Consider the following 22,942-nt stretch of genomic DNA (forward strand, 5'->3'; position numbering starts at 1 on the left):
GAAGTCCTTCACAGTTCTGGTCTTCACCACATCCTCCGGAAGGGCATTCCAGGCATCCACCACCCTCTCCGTGAAGAAATACTTCCTGACATTGGTTCTGAATCTTCCTCCCTGGAGCTTAAAATCGTGACCCCTGGTTCTGCTGATTTTTTTCCTTCGGAAAAGGTTTGTCGTTGTCTTTTGATCATTAACACCTTTCAAGTATCTGAAAGTCTGTATCATATCACCTCTGCTCCTCCTTTCCTCCAGGGTGTACATATTTAGATTCTTCAATCTCTCCTCGTACGTCATCCGATGAAGATCCTCCACCTTCCTGGTCGCCCTTCTCTGTACCGCCTCCATCTTGTCTTTGTCTTTTTGAAGGTACTGTCTCCAGAACTGAACACAGTACTCCAGGTGAGGCCTCACCAAGGACCTGTACAAGGGAATAATCACTTCCCTTTTCTTACTCGATATTCCTCTCTCTATGCAGCCCAGCATTCTTCTGGCTTTAGCTATTGCCTTGTCGCATTGTTTCGCCGACTTCAGATCATTAGACACCATCACCCCAAGGTCCCTCTCCTGCTCCGTGCACATCAGCCTTTCCCCCCCCATCGAATACAGTTCATTCGGATTTCCACTCCCCATATGCATGACTTTGCACTTCTTGGCATTGAATCTCAGCTGCCATATCTTCGACCACTCTTCCAGTTTCCTTATATCCCGTCTCATTCTCTCCACTCCTTCCGGCGTGTCCACTCTGTTGCAGATCTTAGTGTCATCCGCAAAAAGACAAACCTTACCTTCTATCCCGTCCGCAATGTCGCTCACAAAGATATTGAACAGGACCAGTCCCAACACCGATCCTTGCGGTACACCACTTAAAACCGCTCTCTCTTCAGAGAAGGTTCCATTTACCATCACACATTGTCTTCTGTCCGTCAACCAATTTGCAATCCAGGTCACCACCTCGGCACTCACTCCCAAGCTTCTCGTTTTATTCACCAGTCTCCTGTGCGGAACCATATCAAAAGCTTTGCTGAAATCCAAGTATATGATATCGAGTCCTCTTCCTCTATCCAATTCCTTGGTTACCCAGTCAAAAAAGTCAATCAGATTTGTCTGACAGGATCTTCCTCTGGTGAATCCATGCTGCCTCTGGTCCATCAATTCTCCGGACTGTAGATAGTTCACTATTCTCTCTTTCAACAGTGACTCCATTACTTTTCCCACCACCAAAGTGAGGCTAACTGGTCTGTAGTTACCAGCCTCCTCTCTGTTCCCACTCTTGTGAAGAGGGACCACCACCGCTCTTCTCCAATCACTCGGCACCACTCCCGTTTCTAGGGATCTATTGAACAGGTCTATTGAACATGATCTATTGAACATCTCTAAAGTCATAGAAAAAAATGCTTTAGCAGTAGGAACAAATGACTGAAGATGAAACTAAGCAAACATATCCAAACTTACTGTTCAAATGATGCTATACCGCTAGAATACCAATACTATAATTGCTAGGCCATACTGAATTGTTAGATGGGATTGGTTGCTTCTTCACCCTGTTTCAGGATAGTTTCTCCTCAGCCATTTTTATGAAGAATTCACTAGGCACTGGTAACACACTAAGCTGTAGGAGGAATAAATTCTCTCTTGATATCCAAAAGGCTGTCAGTGTCTTTTCAGGGGAATTCACAATCTGTGCTCGAACAGTGATAGTCAGCACAGACATGTAAGCTGTACTTAAAGAGCTTATTTTATCTATTGAGACACCATTCAGATAAGTACTTCCTCGTTACAGTCTACCAATACATTTATAGAGAAGTTAAATTTTACTAACTTTGAAAAGGATTAAAGACTAATTATGAGGATCATGAAGTCCCTGGGCCAATGACTAAATGATCTTGGCTGAGTATTTATGAGGCCCTTTGGGAATTAACAATATTTCTCAGTAGCAAAAATATTTACAATTCTTGAGCTTTTCATCTCTTTTCAATGATGTTTTAACCTGTTGGATAATGGTGCCTTCTTTGTTGGATATTATTTATGCCTCTAAGAACCAGATGTGCTAAGCATTACTTCCACAGTTCAAAATGAGAGAATAACTCATTACTATACTTGCCTAAAAATTACAAATATTCTTGGAAATCAGACAAGGAGAAGTCCACTGCCACCAATATGGCTTTATAGAAAATTTTAGGGCCTGATTTTCTAAACTTTTTCGCTACAGACACAGACTGGAAAATAAGTCTTAGTAACTTAGGCCGATAGTTCAGAGACATTAACAATCATTTTCCTCGAGATACTTACATTTCTGAAAATAAGTGGAAAATTAATATTATGAAGGTTAAGGCTCTGCTACAGTAACCTGAGAATAACTAAATACAAACCTCCAGTTTCTATAGTTACAGCAAGAAGTGCCAGATATATTGTAGAAATCATTTCTGAAGTTCTGACTTGAAGAATCCAATCTTCTGGGCTGCAAAAACAGAAATACAAATAAGAATTTCACTCCTAAATGTCTAGCACAAAAGAACTTCTCTTGTCAATCTGTACTATATATGGTAATGTATCACCAGCTGACTAGACAGAACAAGGCCAGTCTCCTTAGATAAATTCCCCATGATGCCTCTCCTTCCTCCCAAGTACCTTTCTTCTGCTCCTCTTCCTTTAGGCTGAGTGCTTCCCCAGCAATATTGTAAACATACAGTAAAAATGTGAGAGAATAAAAGTAGGATTTTTTAATATGAGCAAAAACTTGCATTAGATGTATGCATCTATATTTTCTCATGTACGCATGTATGGTACAGGCTATGCTAGCCTGTACCATACAGGGGAATTCCTTCAATGCTGCCTTATTCAGGTGGGTTAAATGTAACTCTTCTTCCGAATGTTGGATCTATATGTTCATCTGACAATCAGATGTGCAGTAAAGCAAATGTTGCATACCTGTAACAGGTGTTCTCACAGGACAGCAGGATGTTAGTCCTCACATACGGGTGACATCACAGGATGGAGCCCAATCACGGAACACTTTTTTCAAAGTTTCTAGAACTTTGACTGGCACCTACTGGGCATGCCCAGCATGGCACTAACCCTGCAGCCAGCAGGGGTCCCCCTTCAGTCTTGTTTAAAAGCTACAGGAAGTGCCTAACAAAATAAGAAATGTAACAAACCCAACACCGCGGGGTGGTGGGTGGGTTTTGTGAGGACTAACATCCTGCTGTCCTGTGAGAACACCTGTTACAGGTAAGCAACATTTGCTTTCTCACAGGACAAGCAGGATGGTAGTCCTCACATATGGGTGAGTACCGAGCTGAGGATGTCCGGGTATGCACCAAATGTACCCAGGTGTGCAAAGGCACTAGGACTGTGGTGGAATTTGGTGGAGGGCATCCTGAACCCTAACGGGCAGGCGGAAGGGTGTTGGTACGTCAAGTTGTAAATAGGTTGAGCAAGACAGACTGGCCGAAGATGGAATCTTGTCTTCCGGCTTTGTCTAAGCAATAATGGGCTGTAAAAGTATGGAGAGAACTCCAGGGGGCAGCCCTGCAAATGTCAGGAAACGGCACCGAGCGTAGGTGTGCTACTGAAGTCCCATGGCCCTCACAAAGTGTGCTTTAACACGGTCTTGAAGTGGAATGCCCTCTTGCTGATAGCAAAAGGATATGCAGTCCGCTAACCAGGAGGAGAGAGTCTGCTTAACCACAGGCTGCCCCAATTTGATGGAGTGGAAAGAGACAAACAATTGAGTGCTCTTCCTGTGGGCAGCTGTATGGTCTAGGTAGAACTCTAGAGCCCGTTTACAATCAAGGGTATGCAGAGGCTGTTCTCCTGGATTGGAATGGGGCCTGGGAAAAAAGGTAGGTAGTATAATGGATTAACTGAGATAAACTCTGATACTACCTTAGACAAGAACTTAGGGTGAGTGTGGAGTACTTCCCGGTCCTGCAGATGTTTAGTGTAAGGCGGATAGATAACTAGGGCCTGTAACTCACTAACTCTGTGAGCCGAAGTGATTGCCAAAATGAAAATCACTTTCCATGTGAGATAGCGAAGATCACAGGATTGGAGAGGCTCGAATGGTGGTTTCATGAGCCGAACCAAAACCAGGTTGAGGTCCCAAGAAGGGGCTGGAGGAAGCAGCAGAGGCTTGAGGTGAAGCAAACCCTTCAGAAAACATGTTACAAGGGGCTGTACTGAAATAGGAATGTCCCTGATACCTTTATGGAAGGCGGCTACCGCACTGACGTGCATTCTGACGGAGGAAGTTTTTAGACCGGATTCTGACAAGTGTCAGAGATAGTCTAGAAACTCCATGGTAGGACAGGTAAAGGGGTCAAGGAATTGAGAAGAGCACCATGACTTAAACCTGTTCCATTTGTAAAGGTAGGATTTTCTCGTGGAAGGCTTCCATGAAGCAATCAGTACACGGGAAACTGGTTCCGAAAGGTTAAGTGGCTGAAGAATTAACCTTTCAACATCCAGGCTGTCAGGAACAAGGCTTGAAGATTGGGGTGGCGTAGGCACCCGTCGTTTTGAGTTATCAGAAGCGGGTCCTTTCCCAAGGGAATGTGCCTGCGAATGGAGAGATCCTTAAGTATTGGAAACCACATTTGGCAAGGCCAGTGAGGTGCAATTAGAATCATGGTTCCCTTGTCCTGACTAACTTCACGAGAGTCTTTGAGAGAAGTGGAAGTGGAGGGAATGCATACAGGAGACCGGTCACCCATGAGAGGGAGAACGCATCTCATGGCTGATAGTATTGGCTGCGAGTGAGAGAGCAAAAGTTCTCTACTTTGCAGTTTTGAAGTGACGTAAAGAGATCTATATGAGGGTAACCCTATTGTTGGAAGATTGAGTCCGCCACTGAGGGGTTGAGAGACCACTTGTGCGGCTGAAAGGTGTGACTCAGCTTGTCTGCCAACACATTGTCCACTCCCGGCAAGTAGGTGGCCCTGAGGTACATCGAGTGGGAGAGGGCCTCCGCCCATATCTGCGCAGCTTCCTCACACAGAAGGTAGGAGCCCATCCCTCCCTGTTTGTTGATGTACCACATGGCCACCTGGTTGTCTGTCTGAATCTGGATGACTTGATTGGACAGGCGATCCTGAAATACCCTGAGAGCATATCTGATTGCTCGAAGCTCCAGGAAATTGATTTGGTGTCTGGCTTCCTCTGGAGACCAAGATCCTTGTGTCTGCATTTCGGCCACATGGGCTCCCCAGCCGAGGTTGGAAGCATCGGTGGTGAGAATTATTTGAGGATCTGGAGCCTGGAAGGGCAAGCCTTGGAGAAGACTGATCTGATTTTTCCACCAGGCTAGAGGCTGACAGAGTGAGTCGGTGACGTGGACAATGGTCGACAGGGACTGAATGGATTGAGTCCATTGTGGCCTTAGAGTCCACTGCATGACTCATGGCCAAGCGGGCCATTGGGGTAACCTGAACTGAGGACGCCATGTGTCCCAGCAGGATGAGGAAGTGGCGTGCAGTCGTGCGGTGCTGAGACTGCAGCTGATGTGCAAGAGAGACGAGAGTGAGAGCTCGCTGACGATGCAGAAAAACTTTTACCTGCAAGGTGTCCAAGTCTGCCCCTATGAATGATAAAGTTTGAGATGGAACTAAGAAGGTTTTGTCGTAGTTGACGAGAAATCCTAGCGAAATCAGAGTGTGTAAGTTAAGATGTAGGGATGACAGAGCAGTTTGCTGAGTGAGAGCCCTGATCAACCAATCGTCTAGATAGGGGTAGACGTGAACACCTTCAGTCCTGAGGAAGGCTGCAACTACTACAAGGCATTTTGTGAAGACTCATGGTGCAGATGCCAGGCCGAATGGAAGAACTCGGTACTGATAGTGCTTGGGGCCTACCAGAAATCTCAGGAATCTGCAATGAGATGGAGTTATCGCAACATGTGTGTATGCGTCCTGGAGGTCTAGAGAGCAGAGCCAGTCTCCTCTTCGCAAAAGAGGAAGAAGAAAACCCAAGGTTACCATTTTGAACTTTTCTCGATGGAGGTACTTGTTGAGGGCACGAAGGTCCAGAATTGGACGAACGCCTCCCGATTTTTTGGGGATTAGAAAGTACTGGGAATAGAACCCTAGGCCATGCTGAGAGTAGGGCACTGGGTTCTACTGCTTTGGACTGGAGGAGGAGGGAGACCTCCTGTTCCAGGAGGATAGAGTGGTCGGGTGTTCTCCACGTCGGTAGAGGTGGGGATTCCGGTGGGATGGAGAGAAAGTTCAGATGATAACCTTGAGCGATTATCGCCAGGACCCACTGGTCTGAGGTGATTGTGCCAGTTTAACAACAGGTGGCACTCAATCGACCTCCCACTGGTATGTGAGGCAGTGGAAGCTGGCTGCTGCTCTCTATGCAGGAGTCAAAAACCGGAAGCAGGGCCCGGCTGAGGAGCTGCTTGAGGCTTTTGTTTTCGTAGTTGACGAGACTGGGTTTTTTGGAAAGGTCTCATAGAACGAGCTCTAGATGGTGGCGGGTAGGATTTCTTCGGACGGAAGAATGACTTCTTAGTATTCTTTCGGAGAGGTTGTTTTGAGGAATACTCAGAAGGCAAAAGAGAGCTGTCTCAGTGTCTCATGATGGTCCTTCAGTTCTGCCACCGTCCGTTGAATCTGCTCGCCAAACAGATTGTCTCCTACACAGGGCAGGTCGGAAAATCTGTCCTTACTTCAGGGCGAAGGTCCGAAGACTTGAGCCAGGCCCATCTTCTTGCCGAAATAGCAGCTGCAGATACCCTGGTAGCAGTGTCAAAAGATATCGTAAGATGATCTTATCTCATGCTTGCCTGCCTCAAAGCCCTTGTTCACTAGGGTTTGAAGTTGTTCTTGGAACTGTTGAGGCAGGGAGTCTGTCAATTCTTGTATCTGCTTAAATAAGACCCTGTTGTATTGGGTCATATACAGCTGATAAGAGGCGATTCGGGAGATGAGCATTGAGCCCTGGAAGACACGGCGACCAATGGCATCTAGAAATTTCTGCTCCTTGCCTGGGGGAAAGGAAGAGTGGGGTTTTGCTCTCCTTGCCCTCTTTTGGGCTGATTCTACAACCACAGATTGGTGATCCAACTGAGGTTTTTGAAAACCTGGGGCTGACTGTACCAAATAAGTGGTATCAGCCTTCCTGTTGACTGGAGCAACAGAGCCAGGGTGCTCCCAGTTTTTTTGAGGAGATCCAGAAGAACCTGGTGAATAGGGATGGAGGTTATTTCCTTGGGAGCATCCAGGAAATTGCAACAGCTCCATCATTTGATGCCTGTCATCTTGTTCGGTCTGTAATTGGAAGGGAACCAATTCAGACATCTCCTTCACAAAATTTATGAAGGAAAGGTCCTCCGGAGGAGAACGCTTCCTGCTTTCAGTAGGAGAAGGTGGTGAAGGCAAGTCATCAGTGTCTGGTGAAGAATCATCAGTCCAGGTATCATAGGGATCAGCACCTGCCCCTCTAGGAACCAGTGGGAGATGGGGCGGTGGAATTCCTGAAGGTCCAGGTCTAGGCTCTGAAGGAATCAAAGGAAGAACTGGAGGCACCGATGAAGGCATCGAAGGCATCAATGGCTGAGGCATCGGTAGGACCCCCGATGGAGGGATGTGGAACAGTGTTTCTCCTCCCGATGACAAAGAAAGCGGAGAGGGCACCGGAGCCATCGGTGACCCGGGATCCATTGGTGGATCCATCGACTTGATATCTTTTGAGGAAGGCCGGTATAAAAAAAACCTATAAATAAATAAATAAAAGCAGCAATAAGTGCTTCCATCTTCGAGAGCAGCGGTGCCAACACTGCCGGAATTGAGTCGGTGGTCGGTTTCACGATCGGCCCAGTGTTGGTGCCGGAGGAACTTGGAGTCAATGCATCGCCTTGGTGATGGCCTCCTGAACCATCCGGTCCAGTTCTTCACGGAGACCTGGAGCAATCAGCCCCGGCTCCGGAAGGGGGGAAGGAGGCAGAAGCATAGCCGGAGGGAGCACTGTTAAAGACATAGTCGCGGCTCCCGATACCCGTCCGGATGAGGGTTGCCTCGGTGACCCGGTCACAGAAAAAAGGTCAGTGCCTTTTGTGGATGGGGTTTTTTCGACGTCTGCTTGGACGATGGCGAAGTCGATTTCGCTCCCTCGATGGTCCGAGATTTCCGATGTCGATGTTTCTCTCTACAATCCCCTCGGTCCTGAGGGGGAGTAGAGGTAGTTGAAGGCCGAGAAGTCGTCGACGCCGGACGGTCACCGGCTGGTGGTCGATACTGGCGCGAAGTGGATGGTGCCGGTTCAGACAACGTCGATGCAATGGACGGAGTCGGGGTTTGAGCACGGAAGAGAAGTTCTATCTTCTCCATTCTGGCCTTGCGACCCTTTGGTGTCATTAGGGCACATTTGGTGCAGGTCAGGACATCGTGCTCACATCCAAGACACATTATACAGACCTTATGAGGGTCTGTTATGGACATGGTGCAGTTACAGTCTGGGCACCGACGGAACCCCGACGCCAAGGCCTTGAAAAATTTGAGCCGCGGTACGGTCGATGGCCAGTAGGCCGCAAGGGCCAAACTCGACGGGAATCGACCGAAAATGGGTAAAAAAAACTTACCGGAGTACCGCGGCTTGAAAAAGTTGAAGGAGGGACCCCTGTGGGGTAAGAAAGTTTTCAGTAATTCCGTGAGGAAAATTCCTGTCTGGAATCTCTGCAGAGCTCCTTAACCGCGTGGCTAATGCTGTGCAGAAAAAAGAAGACTGAAGGGGGACCCCCTGCTGGCTGCAGGGTTAGTGCCATGCTGGGCATGCCCAGTAGGTGCCAGTCAAAGTTCTAGAAACTCTGACAAAAGTGTTCTGTGATTGGGCTCCATCCTGTAATGTCACCCATATGTGAGGACTACCATCCTGCTTGTCCTGTGAGAAATATATGTATCAAATGTCATGTGGTGACCCTATAAATCTTTGTCAGATGCATCCACTCTCCTTACGTTTTACATTATCACAGCTCTTGTTGAGCGAGGTCTCACAACAGATTAGAGAGCCAAACAATTTCCACCCTTGTAATCCTCAATTTTATCCATCTGGCAATAGATGTCATAGAAATCATTTTACCCTGAGTTGTCCTCAACAAAACAATTGTTCCAATGTCTGGAAGAGTTTCAACTACTCCAAATATATGTTTAATCCCTCTTAATTTCTAGTGTAACTTTTCTTTAGTGTAGGTTTGGGCTCCTGGCATAAGGTAGGCAATAACCCCTCCTCATTCAATGAAGCTATGAATTCACCTTAGGAATGAAACTAGCAACTGTCATTAGGGCAGGACAGGAGGAAGAAAAGATAGAATCTGCAGCTTGTTGATTCCTCTCACCAAAAAGGCTGCCTCCAGAAAAAAGGTTTTGACAGTTAAGACATAACAGAAATTAAAGCCAATGTTTCAAAAGGTAAACTAGAAATTTACCTTCAAAAACCACATTTAAATTTGAACTTGATAACAGATTTCTAAATAGTGAGATAACTTAGTTGCCCTGAAAATCCTTTTATTATCTGGATGGGAACAATTTTCTTCCTCCAATTGGGTCTTGTATTGCCAACAGTGCTGCTACTTTCACCTTTATAAAGACCAAACAAAAATCCCAAAATAGAAATTTAGGTTTTTGTAACGAATGCTCTTGTCCTGAAACACATTAGAAAACTGCTGCCTCAGCTACATAAGAAACTTTTGTAGAATCCGTTATTGACTTTACTAACCCTCCACCAATAGCTCTCTTTAGGGAAAAGGTCTTAACTTTCATGTCTTCAAAGACAATGCTTCTGGATTATGATGAAGAAACGGCTATTGACTGATTACCCTATATCCTTTTTGACAGGAAGTATGAAAGGTTTCACCAATGATATTTCTATTAAGTCCAGAAACCATGGTCTTCTTGACCATTAAGACACTATTCATGATACTTCAGACTGGTATGCTTTCTTATTTCTACCATCTCTCAGCATAGATCATGGAAGGAATGAGTTGCTCCATTTGCTTTTGAGAAAGCATATCCATGGCTACCACCAACAGGCTTTTGAATCTCCTGAAAAACTTGAGAACCACTCTTTTGGAAGACCAGTTCCCTAAGACCTATTGATTTAGTCCCCTGGCTATATGCAGCATTTGGTCAGTCAGTTTGCTTGCAAACTTATCTTCCCTAATGCATGCACTGCCATAATCTGAAAGATATCATTCCATACATGTTAAAAACTGAAGATTCTATCATTTTGTTTAAGCAAATTACTATTACAAAATTTGATTGTATATAAACATCTTTTTGCATAATTGCTTGCTAAAAGGCTATTTTAGCATTCCTCACTGCTCATTTATAGAATATTTGTGTCTAACTCTTCCTGATACTAAAGCCTTGAGCTAATAGTTCTAGCAGAGTGGCTCCCCATCTAAGTAAACACATGTCAATTAGACAACTTCCTGGGAACTGAAAACTCTTGTAGCATATCATCTCTTTGTGGCCTCCACTACTTTAGCAGCAGATGTTATAATGCTCCAATATGGAATCTGGCCAACAGTACCATTTCTATCATTGCCACCATGAAGCCTGAGAAGCCTGGGCAAGATCCTGCAGTCCCTACCCTTTAAGATCCTATGCACCTGGTCTCCTCAATCATGAAACACCTGGTCCTCTAGCAATGTTGCATATTGTTCTGGGTGTCAAGTCTTGTTCATACATGTGATAGACCTCAGAATGAAAGGAAACGAGATTTCTCGATTAAGCTGTGATCCTGAAGAAATTTCACAAATTTCTCTATCTAATATTGTCAAAAAGGCAGTATAGCATAGAAAGCATAGCAGCTCTAAGAAACACCCAAAACTCACTGTCTGAAAAATGGAAATCAGGGATTCCATATGAAAAGTGTTCTGTACTATGAATCTATTCATGCTCTTAAAAGTCCCAAATTGAGTGAAAAGCTCAACTTCTTTGGCATCATGAAATCTGAACAGGCATCTGAAAACATCTCTGCTACTGGCATAGGAAATCTTTCCTTCTATGTATAAGAGATGCCATATTAACTCCGACAGGGCCTCTCTCTCATCTCTCTGGAATCTGAAACAAAATAATTAGGCCTGGAAGGAGACAAACTGTTCTGTATCTTTGATCACACTTAATACACAATTGTGTCCAGCAGATGAAAGTCATCCTCCAGTCCTTACCCCAGGACAGCCACCTGAAAAGACTTCTCTACTTCCCCCATTTTGATTTTGAATGGACAAGAACCTACGAGACTGGAAGTCCATAGAATTTGAAAATTAAACTGTTATAGATACTCTGAAAGTATCTGTAAGGAAAGAAACTTTGAAGCAGTTTCTCCTGAAATAAGAAAATCATCTCTCTGCTATATCCTTTATGATTGAATCTGGAAGTTAAACAGATTTTTAACATCACAAGATAACATCTTAATTATATGTGAGGAAAAGTCAACCAACCACTGCTGCATACATTTAGTAGTGCTACAGTAAAACTCCAAAAGCTCCCCCTGACACAGATCCCAGACATCATCATCTTACCTGACATGGATCTAGAGTAAAAGGCCTAACCCTTGAGAATCCTGCTTTCAAGCTCATTAAAGGTGAGAAGTTTTAAGGAACTACAATCAGGACAAAATTGGGGCCAAGCTGGCGACAGGGACAGAAAGAGGTGCTAGAAGAAAAGAGAGAAATGCTGCTGCCATCTATGTGGAAAAAGCATGCACAGTTGTGGTGCCAGCTGTTGAGGAGAGGCCACAATTGCTTCTGAAGGAAAGGAAGGGGAGGGAGAAGAGGCTAAAGAGAGAAATGTAAAAGTAAGAGGAAAGAAGAAAGAGGCCGGAGGGAGGTATAAAGAAAAGGTACGAGGAGAAAAAGGCTGGATGAACAAAGAAGAGAGGCTGGAGGGAGGAAAAGGGAAGAGAGGAAAGAAGTGAAAAGGAAAAGAAACTGACAAAAGATCAGGGAGCAAAGAAAAAAAAAGAAAATGAGGTAAAACATGCCTCAAACATTGGGTGGAAAAGTAGCATGTTGGGGACTACACATTAGCATTGGCACCTCCTTCTAGTACTTGAGTAGTCATTAACAGGATTTTGTTGGAATTCTTGAGAGTTGGAAAGGTCATGTCCACTAGGAACATGGTCACCAGTGTTATCAGACCCATGAGAACCCTGGATCCATGCTTTTCTTTTCCCATCAGGTCCTTTCCTTCTAGCTGCTAAGCCTATTTCACAACAGAACTCGACATATAGACTAAGGATACAGCTATCTTTACAACGCTCCACTGAGCTTGAAAACCCCTTTATAGAGCTAACATATGCCTTTCCACACTAAACTTCAAGGATTATGAACCCCTGACGACAGGGAAATGCCTACAGTACCTGAATGTAATTTGCTTTGAAGTGGCTGAAAGGCAGAATATAAATCAAATAAATGGAGAAATTACTATTTACCTGATAATTTCCTTTCCTCTAAGGAAGGCAGGACAATCCACATCAGCGGGTTATGCACTCCTACCAACAGATAGAGATGGAGTAAAGCTGACTTGCTTACATCACAGACATATAGCCCTGCCCCAACATCACCCCACCAGTATCTCTAGAAAAGCCGAACTGTGGACTAACTGATTATACTTGAACATGACTATCAATAGTCAACCATGCATGCTTCCAACCAACTGGGAAACACTGAGCTCAGCAAAAAAAGTTATCAACTAATCTTAGGAATTGCTTATGCACTTACCAGTCCTGCAGATGAATTAAAAGACATAACACTTTGTCATCTGCATATAAAGGACGAAATAAAAGCAAGTCGGCAGCCCAGGGTTGGTTGTGGATTGGCCTGCCTTCCTTAGAGGAAAGAAAATTATCAGGTAAGTAGTAATTTCTCCTTCCTCTAAACTCCCAGAAAGGGTGGGATGCTGTCACACGAAAGCCACATCCTCCTGAGCCATAACATCCAAGCAGTAATACTTGAAGAAAGTGTGTAAGAAGGACCATGTCGCTGCTTGCCATATCATGATGGGAGATATTAAAAACTGCCTGAGCTTTGGTGGAATGCACCCTGACCTGTCTAGGCAATGGGCTATCTGCATCCCCAAAGGCGGCCGTGATGACTTCTTTCACCCAACAGGCTATAGTCCCCCAAGTTGCCAGTTCTCGTTTACCTTCACTATGTAGCACAAACAGTTGATTGGACTTCCTGAAATAGCGCATAATCTTTAAGTACCACACCAGATGCTGCTTGACATCCAAGGCATGCAACAGAATCACACTCATCTCTATCCCTTGTCCAGCATGGGCAAGGAAATAGACTGATTCAAATGAAACTCCAAAACCACTTTTGGCAAAAAGGAAAGTACAGTCTTGAGTTGTACCCCCCCCAGAGTCATTCATAGAAATGGAGCTTGCAGCTTGGAGACCCTTCATGCCGATCAGATTGCTACCAAAAAATCTGTTTTCAAGGTGTGCAGCGGCAAAGAGAAACCAATCAAAGGCTGAAATTTAGGCTCCACCAAAAAACAAGACCAGAATAAGATTCCAAAGAGGACCCAGTAGCCACAAGGAAGGACGTAGATGCTTAACTCCCTTCAAAAGCCTGGACACATAGATGGGAAGAAAAGGGTCCACTATTCACCCGCCCCCTTTAGCAAGCAAGAGCTGCTACCTGCACCTTCAGAGTGTTTAAGGCCAAGTCTTTAACCAAACCTTCCTGCAAAAATTCCAATATCAGTGGAATTTCAACTTTAAGAGGGTGAGAGCCTCGTTCCCCATTTCAGCTCTCGAATAGTCTCCAAACATAAGCTAGAGATGTAGAAAATTTCCTGGCCTGGAACAAAATGGAAATCACTGCAGAAGTATAACCATGCTTCAGCAACCAAGCCCTCTCAAGGGCCAAACCATAAGGCACAACAGACCAGGATTGTCATGCAGTATGGGTCCCTGATGCAATAGATCCTTCCTGAGTGGCAGTCTGAGAGGACTGTCTAGCAGTGGCCTCCTAAAATCGGCATACCATAGCCTCTAGGGCTAATCCTGAGCCAAAAGAAGTGCATTTGCAGTCTGACTTGCAATCTTCCAAATGACCCTATCATTGCCCTTGGCGGGAAGGCATAGAACACCCTACTCCACATCCAAACATGAATGAGAGCATTGATACCTAGTACTCTCAAATCCCTTCTGCAACTGAATAACCATTTTATCTTTGCGTTGTTGGAGCTCACCAGTAAATCCAGGTACGGGCAACCACAGCACGTCACTATGAGTTGAAACACCTCATCTGCCAATTCCCACTCTCCTGGGTCCACGACCTGCCTGCTGAGAAAGTCAGCCCTTACACTGACCTTCCTGGCAATGTGGGAGGCGGATATGTCCTGGAGATGTTGCTCTACCCACATCATGAACATATCTACTTTCACAGACACCTTTTGGCTTCTGGTTCCGCATTGATGATTGATGTAGGCCACTGTTGCAACATTGTCTGACATTATCCTTACCGCTCGAGCTTCCAGCTGCTCAGCGAACCGCAAACATGCCAGTCAAACTACATGCGCTTACAACCGACTGATGGTCCACAGATGCTGCTTGGCATTCCATCAACCTTGTGCCACTAACTCTGGACAGTGAGCCCTCCAACCCAGAAGGCTCGCATCTGTCGTGAGCACTAACCAGTCCAGTGTCTCCAAGGAAACCCCCTTCCTGAGATGATCCACTTGTAACCACAACTGCAACTGGACACTCAGCTCCAATGGCAAAGGGAGTCTGTGTACTCCTGCTACTGTGCATCCCACCAGGAGAGCAACGTGCACTGAAGGAGGCCACATGTCTGCTTTTGCCCAAGGAACTATGTCCAAGGAGGCTGCCATCGAACCCAAGACCTGCATGTAAGACCACACCATCAAGTGAATAGTCTGTCTCAGGCCCTGAACTTCAGTAACTAACTTCTGAATGTAACTCTCCAGTAGAAACACTCTGCCCTGCTCCATATTGAATCATACAAGAGATACTCTAGCATTTGAGACAGTTATGAACTGTTCTTGGCCAAGGTCACCACTCAGCCTAGCTCCTGAAGCAAGGAGATCACCTAGTGAGATGCCAAGTGACTCATCTGGTTCAGATACCAATGGACCAGAATGCCCTCCTTGTACAAAGACAATGCTACACCACCATGACCTTGGAGAAGGCCCTGGATGCAGTAGCCAGCCCAAAGGGCAGGGTCTGAAAATGATAATGACATCCCAGAACGGCAAAGTACAGGAAATATTTATGTTCCTGGTGAATGGGAATATGCAGATAGGCCTCCATCAGGTCGAGAGAAATGAGAAATTCCTCTGTTTGAACTGCCATTATTATGGAACACAGTTTTCATTCTGAAATGAGTCACATGCAAATGTCAATTGACTCCCTTCAGATCCAGGATGGGACGAAAAGGCCCCTCTTCCTTCTTGGGAATGACAAAATAAATGGAATAGCACCCCATATTTTACTGCAATCTGGGAACAGGAATTAAGGCCTTCAAATCCAACAGCCTCCTTAACGTATTCTTCACCGCTACTCTCTTCTATAGAAAGCTGCATGGAGAGCCCATAAATGCATCCGGAGGAATTCGGAGAAATTCTAGAGCACAGCCGTTCCTTACCACTTCCAGGACCCACTGGTCTGTCATAATCAGGGCCCACCTTAGATAAAAGCAAGATAGACACCCACCTCCTGATCCAGTAGGTAAGCCTCCACACCTTAACTGTGAAGATCAAGGTGCTCCGTCCCTGAAGCCTGCATCCTTACGAGGCTTCTTAGGCTTAAAGGTCTGAGATCTTCCGAAGGGACGAGATCTTTGAGTAGTTGCTCCTCTGTAAGGACGAAACAGACAGGAAATTCCTGGAGTGGTCCTTCACCCCAAAAAGATGCACCGCCTCCTTCTTGTCCTCCAGCAACCAAGGAACCTTGGATTTGCCCCAGCTATTAACCATCTTCTCCAACTCTCTTCCAAATAAAAAAGAACCCTTAAAGGGTAGCCTTGTGAGACTGGACTTGGAAATAGTGTCTGCCGACCAATTTCACAGCCACAACTGGTGCCTACCCGCTATCATGGTAGTCAACCCCTAGTGACCATCCGCACCAAGTCTCAGCCCATATCAGCCAAGAATGCAGCTCCTGGTTCCATCACTGATCCATCAGTCCCCACTCCTTGAATCTCTTGATAGAGGTGCAAATCAGCCTGAGCCACCAGGCAGCAGCAAGAAGCAATTTGCTAATTCATTGCCATGGTTTCAAAGGCCTGTTTAAGGATAGCTTCAATCCTACCACGAGCATCTTTTAGAGCTGTCCCTCCTTTCACTGGGATGGTGATTCGCTTGGTAACAGCACATACCAAAGCATCCACCTTCGGAAATCGCAACACATCCTCCTTTGGAAATCGCAACTGTTCCTTGCTTTTGGACCCAAAAGGAACAAACCCACTAAAGCACATTGTGCTTCAAAATTTGCCTCTGGGGCATTCCACTCAAGGTCAATTAACCCCAGGAGAGGAGGGAGAGAGAGAGAGAGGAGGCTTTGCATAAAGTGACCAATATGGGATCTTTCTTTTGTAAGCCCGTAGCATCACCCCAGTCTACACCAAGTATCTTCAGAGTGAGTTAACAGTCTCGGCAACTCATCTTTGTAGGAATGGATTAGTGTCTGATGTGACTCCAAATCAGTGGAATTTCTCCCTCTTCTAAAGGGGAGAAAACCAAGTCCCCATCTGAGTCATCTGACGTATCATGATCCACATCCCCCTGAACATCTTCAGAGAGCGCCTCCCTGTGGCATTTGCCCACTGCGGCTGACAAGTAGGAGACCCGAGCACACAATCTCTTTTAGTACATTGCTTCGCCTCCACTGGGCGTCCCTGCAGAAAAGCCGCAAGCCCTGGAAAAATTCCACCCAAGAGGAGGATGGATCCATACCGGGCCCATAGGCCCAAACCTAGCACTCTCCGACCCCTCCTCTCGGGGATGCCTCTGCCATAGAGAAACAGGGGGAAGGGAAACTGTCCACTGTCTCACCTCCCGCCCTAATCCAGAGCCAAAGGCCGAGGGGATGTCCCAACATAAAAAAAAAATCTGTAGTAGTCAAATAGCCTTTAGCATCTAAAAAGTACTGATACAGGCATAGAGAGCATGATGGCTGGATTGCCCTTATATGGCAAGCCTGACAGAAAACAAGGCACTTAGCATTTTTTGTTATCAGAGCCATAGTTTTCCTGCACTTGACTCTAGATGGCCTCCTGCGCGCACCTGATCAGTGCATATATGCAATCAAATCTAGGCCGTGGCCCTATGCGCACAAGTACCCATGCAGGTGAGCACCCATATCAGGACACTGCCGTATGAGAATGCTTGCATGTGCCTAAATGTGCAGGGGAAAAACGCCGCCATGGCCTACCATGTGGCTGACTGAACTGAGCTTGAGAAGCACGGTCTAGCCAAAAGTTGCTCAACTCACTGAGCTGCCTCCATTCTGCACTAACTGCCCAGAGAAATGAAAGGGAAAAGGGATAAGAGACAGAAGAAAAACACCGAAAGGAGGAGGAACTGGTAAGAAAAAAAGAGGGGGGGGGGGCCTAAAACTTCCTTACTCTGGTTTTTTTTTTTTTTTTTTTATTAACCTGAGCTCAGCCCTCCTAGGTTGAGAGCATGATTGGGTCACCGACTATGGAGGGGGAAGGCACAAGCCTTCACCACAAAGTACTCCCAGTCTACGTCTGGTCAGGCTTACAGCCTTAAAGCACTCATCTGAGGGAAGGACCAAACGGGTATCACACCTCAGGAGCTCAAGCGGTGCGCCTGAACCTTCTTCTGGTCTTCTATCTTCTATTGTTTGTTTATTTATTTATTTGCCGCAAGCAATTCCCAGTAGGGAGATGCATGTCCACCATCTGCTGGAGTCGGAGAATATTGGCAGGCTGATGTCGGGGCAGGGCTGTGACATCAACAAGCCAGCTTTACTCCATCTCCATCTGCTGGTAGGAGTGTATAACCCACTGGTGTGGCTTGGCTTGCCTGAGTGCAGAGGAAAAATAAAAAAACTATCCTTTGGGGATGTTGCTCCTACCACAGAAATGGCTGTGCATTTTGGCAAGTCTGATACATCACTATCTTAGGAGCTAAGTGCCACTAGTGCATCTCATTCTTAAACAGCCTGACCAGCTAGGAAAAACCATCTGTCCCTTGATATCACTTCCAATTCCCCCAAGGCCTTAATCACCCATCTAGACCTCTGGCATCTTAAGGGTTTCCCCTTGTTTTCAGAACATGCAACTTCTCAGACCAGGCATACTGATCTAGCACTAGTTCAGGTCCTCAAGAACCACAAACAGGCCTGGCTTTCAGGATATCCACAATTAACATGCATGAGAGATTTGTATGCACTGTCTCCATCATAAACAAATCTATCTTAATGTATGTTCAATGTGGATATCCTGAAAACCAGGTTTGTTTGTGGCTCTCAGACTGGAGTTGTCCATCTCTGCACTAATTGGATATATCTATTCTCTGAATTTCAGGCAAAGTTGACTCCAGCCCTCTTTTACCCTCTAATTTCTTGAACAAAAGGGCAAACAAGAAACACTCAACAAAATAAAATATAGGCTATTGAACCACAACCAATACCTCCCTCCTCATCACAGCAGGTACAAGATACACATTCCTTCCTGACACCAGACAGACTTGTTCCCTGAGCAGAGCAATCTGAGATGACCCAGTTACCTACTGCCTGGAACGTCATCCCCAGCCCACTGGCATTCCTACTAAGTCTCACAATTGAGGTGCACCTTTCCTGCAGCTCTTTTCAAGATCCATGAAATTCCCTATTGCCAGGTAGACTTGCTCTCTTCAAACAGGTCTTAGCTGCATTATGAAAACCAATGGCTTGCCCACAAGTGCAGCACAGGCCTACAACATGAAGATAATATTTCTAACACACCAGAAGATCAATGTGAAGACAAGGGAAGGATCCTGGAAGGAAGGCGGCATCACAGGAACTCTTAAAATGATTGGGATTGGTCTAATGAGTCAGCAGGTGGTGCTGTACCCTACATGATAGAAGCTAGCAGAGTTGCAACAGAACTTAGAAGTATATCAACTTAAAAGATGTCAGAAAGAGTATAAGAACATGCCATACTGGGTCAGACCAGATAGTTTCTTTTCTAATTTCAGACTGTAATGCAACATTATGAAATGTATAAATTAATAATGTGCAAGAAGTTTTACATCTAAGCATATATGTATACACACAAACATACACACAAACATATGTATGCTACAAAAATACTAGTGAGCATGTGCTGAAGTTCTGCACATGCTCAGTAGAGCACGTTAGAGAGCTTTAAGAACCGTAAATTCTCAGCTCTGACCCAGACTGTCGGATGTCATCACTTATGTGTGATGGCAATGTATCCTTCTTGTCCTCTGAGAAGGCTCACTACTATGGAATCTTATCATAAAACTACTTAATCGCAGGAAAAGCTTATTGCTCGGCATTAACCTATGAAGTATGGAGGCTCCTGAGAGCATCAGACTCTCTCAAGTCTAACAAATCAATCTGAAGTGGTAATCTATTCATAGTATATACATTAGTTACTATAAATACTTATTTCACAAGTAACTTTCAATGGTACATGAGATCACCACAGGTGAAAGACAAAAATCTACATGCAGCACCTTATACTATGTTTTCTCTCTACTTCATTTATATATGAAAAGCAAAAATTAAAAAAAAAAAAAAAAGGTGAGGCATTCACATGAGATTTTATAATTTTCCCTATACATGGAGGTGGTTTTTTAAAAATATTTTTATTATTTTCTTTAATTTACCTTTTGAAACAATTCATAGACCTGAGTGATTAAAAAAATGTGTGGTGTATATTCTCTCAAAGAACTATTTCTTTATTTTCAGTGTGGTACCAGAATCTGGGCACCTATAGAATGGAAATATGTTCCATCATAATTCTGGTATAGTATCATAGCTAGTGCTTTCTATTTCACTGAAAACAGATTTTCCAAAGAAATGCTTGTATTAAATATTTTCAAAATGCATATCTATATAAATATAGCCAATCACAGTTTGAGACTTGTTTAAATGGCTCGCCTACTATCCCAATTCTTGTTGTTTGGTATCATTTTTTTAAATTTTCTCACTCTTACAATGTATTTGGTAACTCCTGTCTCTAGGTCTCCGTTGCACAAATGTAAGCAATTTGAGACTCCTGGAAAACAGATGTTGCAGAACAATAAGTATTTGTATTCTTAAGCTTGACGACCCCTCCCTCTTTTCTTAAAAAATTATAGGAAGGGGATCACGTGATGTGGTGGGCTCGATAGGCAGCAGCTATCTGAGCTCCGGTTACCACTCCGACCTAATCCTATTTCATCGTGCTTACCCTGCGGTTTTTCTGCGCCTTTCTCATTGATTTTGCACCTGGGATATCGCCGACATCCGACTGCTGACGCTGTGAATCCTGTATGGCTTCTCAACTGGCCCGCAAAGAAAAAGATAAACTGAAAGCCCCAGCTCCCAAAATGGCTGCCTCACCGAGGAAATTGGAATCGACAGAAGGCTCCCTGGAAGACAAGATCTCCCATACAGTAGTGACAGCACTGGACATGCGTCTCCACCAGATCTCTGAGCAGATCGCTGAAGTAAGAGCCTCGTTGGTGGATTTTGATGGGAGAGTGGAGTGGGTTGAGGGGCGAGTTGGCCTCGCCGAAGACAACATAGGCGCGCTTGAGGGTCGAGTGGCAGCATTGGAGAAGCAAATGCAGGCCAGTGAGGAAAAGGTGGACGACCTTGAAAACCACTCGCGCCGCAACAATTTGCATTTTGTGGGGATTCCGGAGTCCTTACCTGATTTAGAGCTGCCGCGATTGTTAGAGGCTTGGCTATTAAGTTTTGTACCCTCACTGGCTTCCTCATCCGGGGGCCTTATGGAGCAGGCCCACCGGGTAGGCCGAAAGCCGGATGGCGAATTGCCGCGAAGACCACGAGTGATTTTGACCAGATTCCTTCATTTCGCTCACAAAGAACTGGTCTTACAGCATTATCGAAAGGCGAGAGAATTTTTCTACAACTCTCACAGGGTTATGGTGTTTCAGGATTTCTCTCTGCAAGTGACTTTGCTTCGCAAAGCTTTTAATGGCGTCTGCTCAGATCTTGTCAACAGAAAGATTCGATTCGCACTGTTATTCCCAGCGCGACTACGGATTTCCCATCAAGGCCAGGTGAAATATTTTTCCTCAGCCTCAGAAGCCAGCATCTTCGTGCAAAATCTCCAGAGCTCAGACCCGTCGACATCACCTTGAGCAGGGAGTGATTCTTTCCAGGGTTCGGCTGTCAGATTTTCATTTATGCTTTATGGGTCACTGTTGCTCTGTGTGACATATTTGAAACTTTTTTCGCGGTCACACTCCCGGAATTAGCGGAGGGGCAATCAACATAACAGCCAAAGTTTGGCTTTTTGGGAGGACTCAGTGACAAAATTTTTTCGGCTTCAATTTTATTTTTTCTCTGAGGTATCTCATTGTACCACCGACACCGTTATGAAGTTACGCTGGGAATGTGCTGAAGTGGCCTGCTCCGCAGATGACTGTTGTTGGGTTCGTATCTTTAGCGTACCCTTCACTTTCAGGGTTCGCTCTAAGGTGTTTATAAAGATTTTTCAATATAGGTTGGGGTGGTAACCGCACAATTGGTTACACCTTGTGATCTCTCACCCTATATATATATATAGGGACACTGAAACATTAGGGGGAGGGATAGTGATCTCCGCTCTTGGGCTGTGTTTAGGTCCATGAGTGGTGGAGTTGAAGTTCTGTTCTTGGGGGGGGGGGGGTGTCCCTTTCAAGATGGCGGGGCAAGTTGGATTGGGGGGGGGGGGGGGATTTGCAGAGAATCTCATGTTCAACTGGTTTACATTGTCAGAACTGTGGTTCCTACTTGTGAATTTCATGTCTTTTGCATGCTCACTGTTCTTTTCAGGGCGATCACTGTATTATTTAGTGCTCTATGGGTTGCAGACTTCATTTCGAGACTTGGGGGGGGGGGGGGGTTGTTTCTAATGCGTCATATCCCTCTCCACGTGGGTTTATGGCTTTAGAAATGGTGACATGGAATGTAGCAGGACTGGGTACTCCCATAAAACAGGAGAAAGTGTTGGCGATATTGGCTAAACTTCATGCTCATATAGTTTGTTTGTTTGGGTTTTTTTTTTACAGGAGACTCACCTGCTTGAGGAGGTGGTCAAAAAATTGCGAAAGAAATGGGTGGCAAGGGTTTTTTATGCCACGGGCACCTCCAAAAGTAGAGGGGTAGCCATTCTTATCTTTTCAACTACAGGAGAAGGTAGTGGACCCGCAAGGCCGATTTATTATTTTGAAAGGTATTTTGATGGGATCCCCAATCATTTTGGTCTCTGTATATGCCCCCAACTCTTATGAACACTCGTATTATACTACCTTGCTCTCTCAATTTACTAAGCTGGGGATTTTAATTTTGCAGTGGACCCACAATTGGATAGACAACCGCCCAGGGGAGGACATACTGTTAGTGAGAATAAGGGCCCCAATTTTTTATGCAGACATTTAGGTCTCCTAGATTTGTGGTGGACCTTGCACCCTGGGGAGAGGGAATTTACCCATCTAGCTCGAGCACATCCTGCACGGTCCCGGATAGATTACTTACTAATCTCTGAATCTATTTTTTCAAGATTCACGGGTTCCTCTATTGCATCATTGGTGGTATCGGACCACTGTCCTGTCATGGGCACATATGGTCAGCGAATGGCAGCTTCCCCAAATCGGTGGAGACTACCAGCATCCCTGGCCAATGACCCTGAGTTTCCAGTGTTTCTTTTAAAGTGCTGGAGAGAGTTTTTGCAAGCTAATCAACACATTACTCAGCCTATTTTACGATGGGAAATTGCAAAATGTGT

General features: G+C 45.2%; 1 protein-coding gene across 11 annotated transcripts in view; it reads right to left on the reverse strand.

Moving 5' to 3' along the window:
• The window catches only part of SCAF11 (SR-related CTD associated factor 11), a 529,866-nt gene that overhangs the window by 187,039 nt on the left and 319,885 nt on the right, over nt 1–22,942 (reverse strand). For all 11 annotated transcript variants that reach the window (XM_029616088.1, XM_029616082.1, XM_029616081.1 and 8 more), the window contains one exon: nt 2,367–2,455. In XM_029616088.1, coding sequence (XP_029471948.1) covers nt 2,367–2,455 — 89 coding nt within the window. The remainder of the gene's footprint in view (nt 1–2,366; nt 2,456–22,942) is intronic.

Source organism: Rhinatrema bivittatum, chromosome 9, assembly GCF_901001135.1.
Source record: "Rhinatrema bivittatum chromosome 9, aRhiBiv1.1, whole genome shotgun sequence".
NCBI lineage: Eukaryota > Metazoa > Chordata > Amphibia > Gymnophiona > Rhinatrematidae > Rhinatrema > Rhinatrema bivittatum.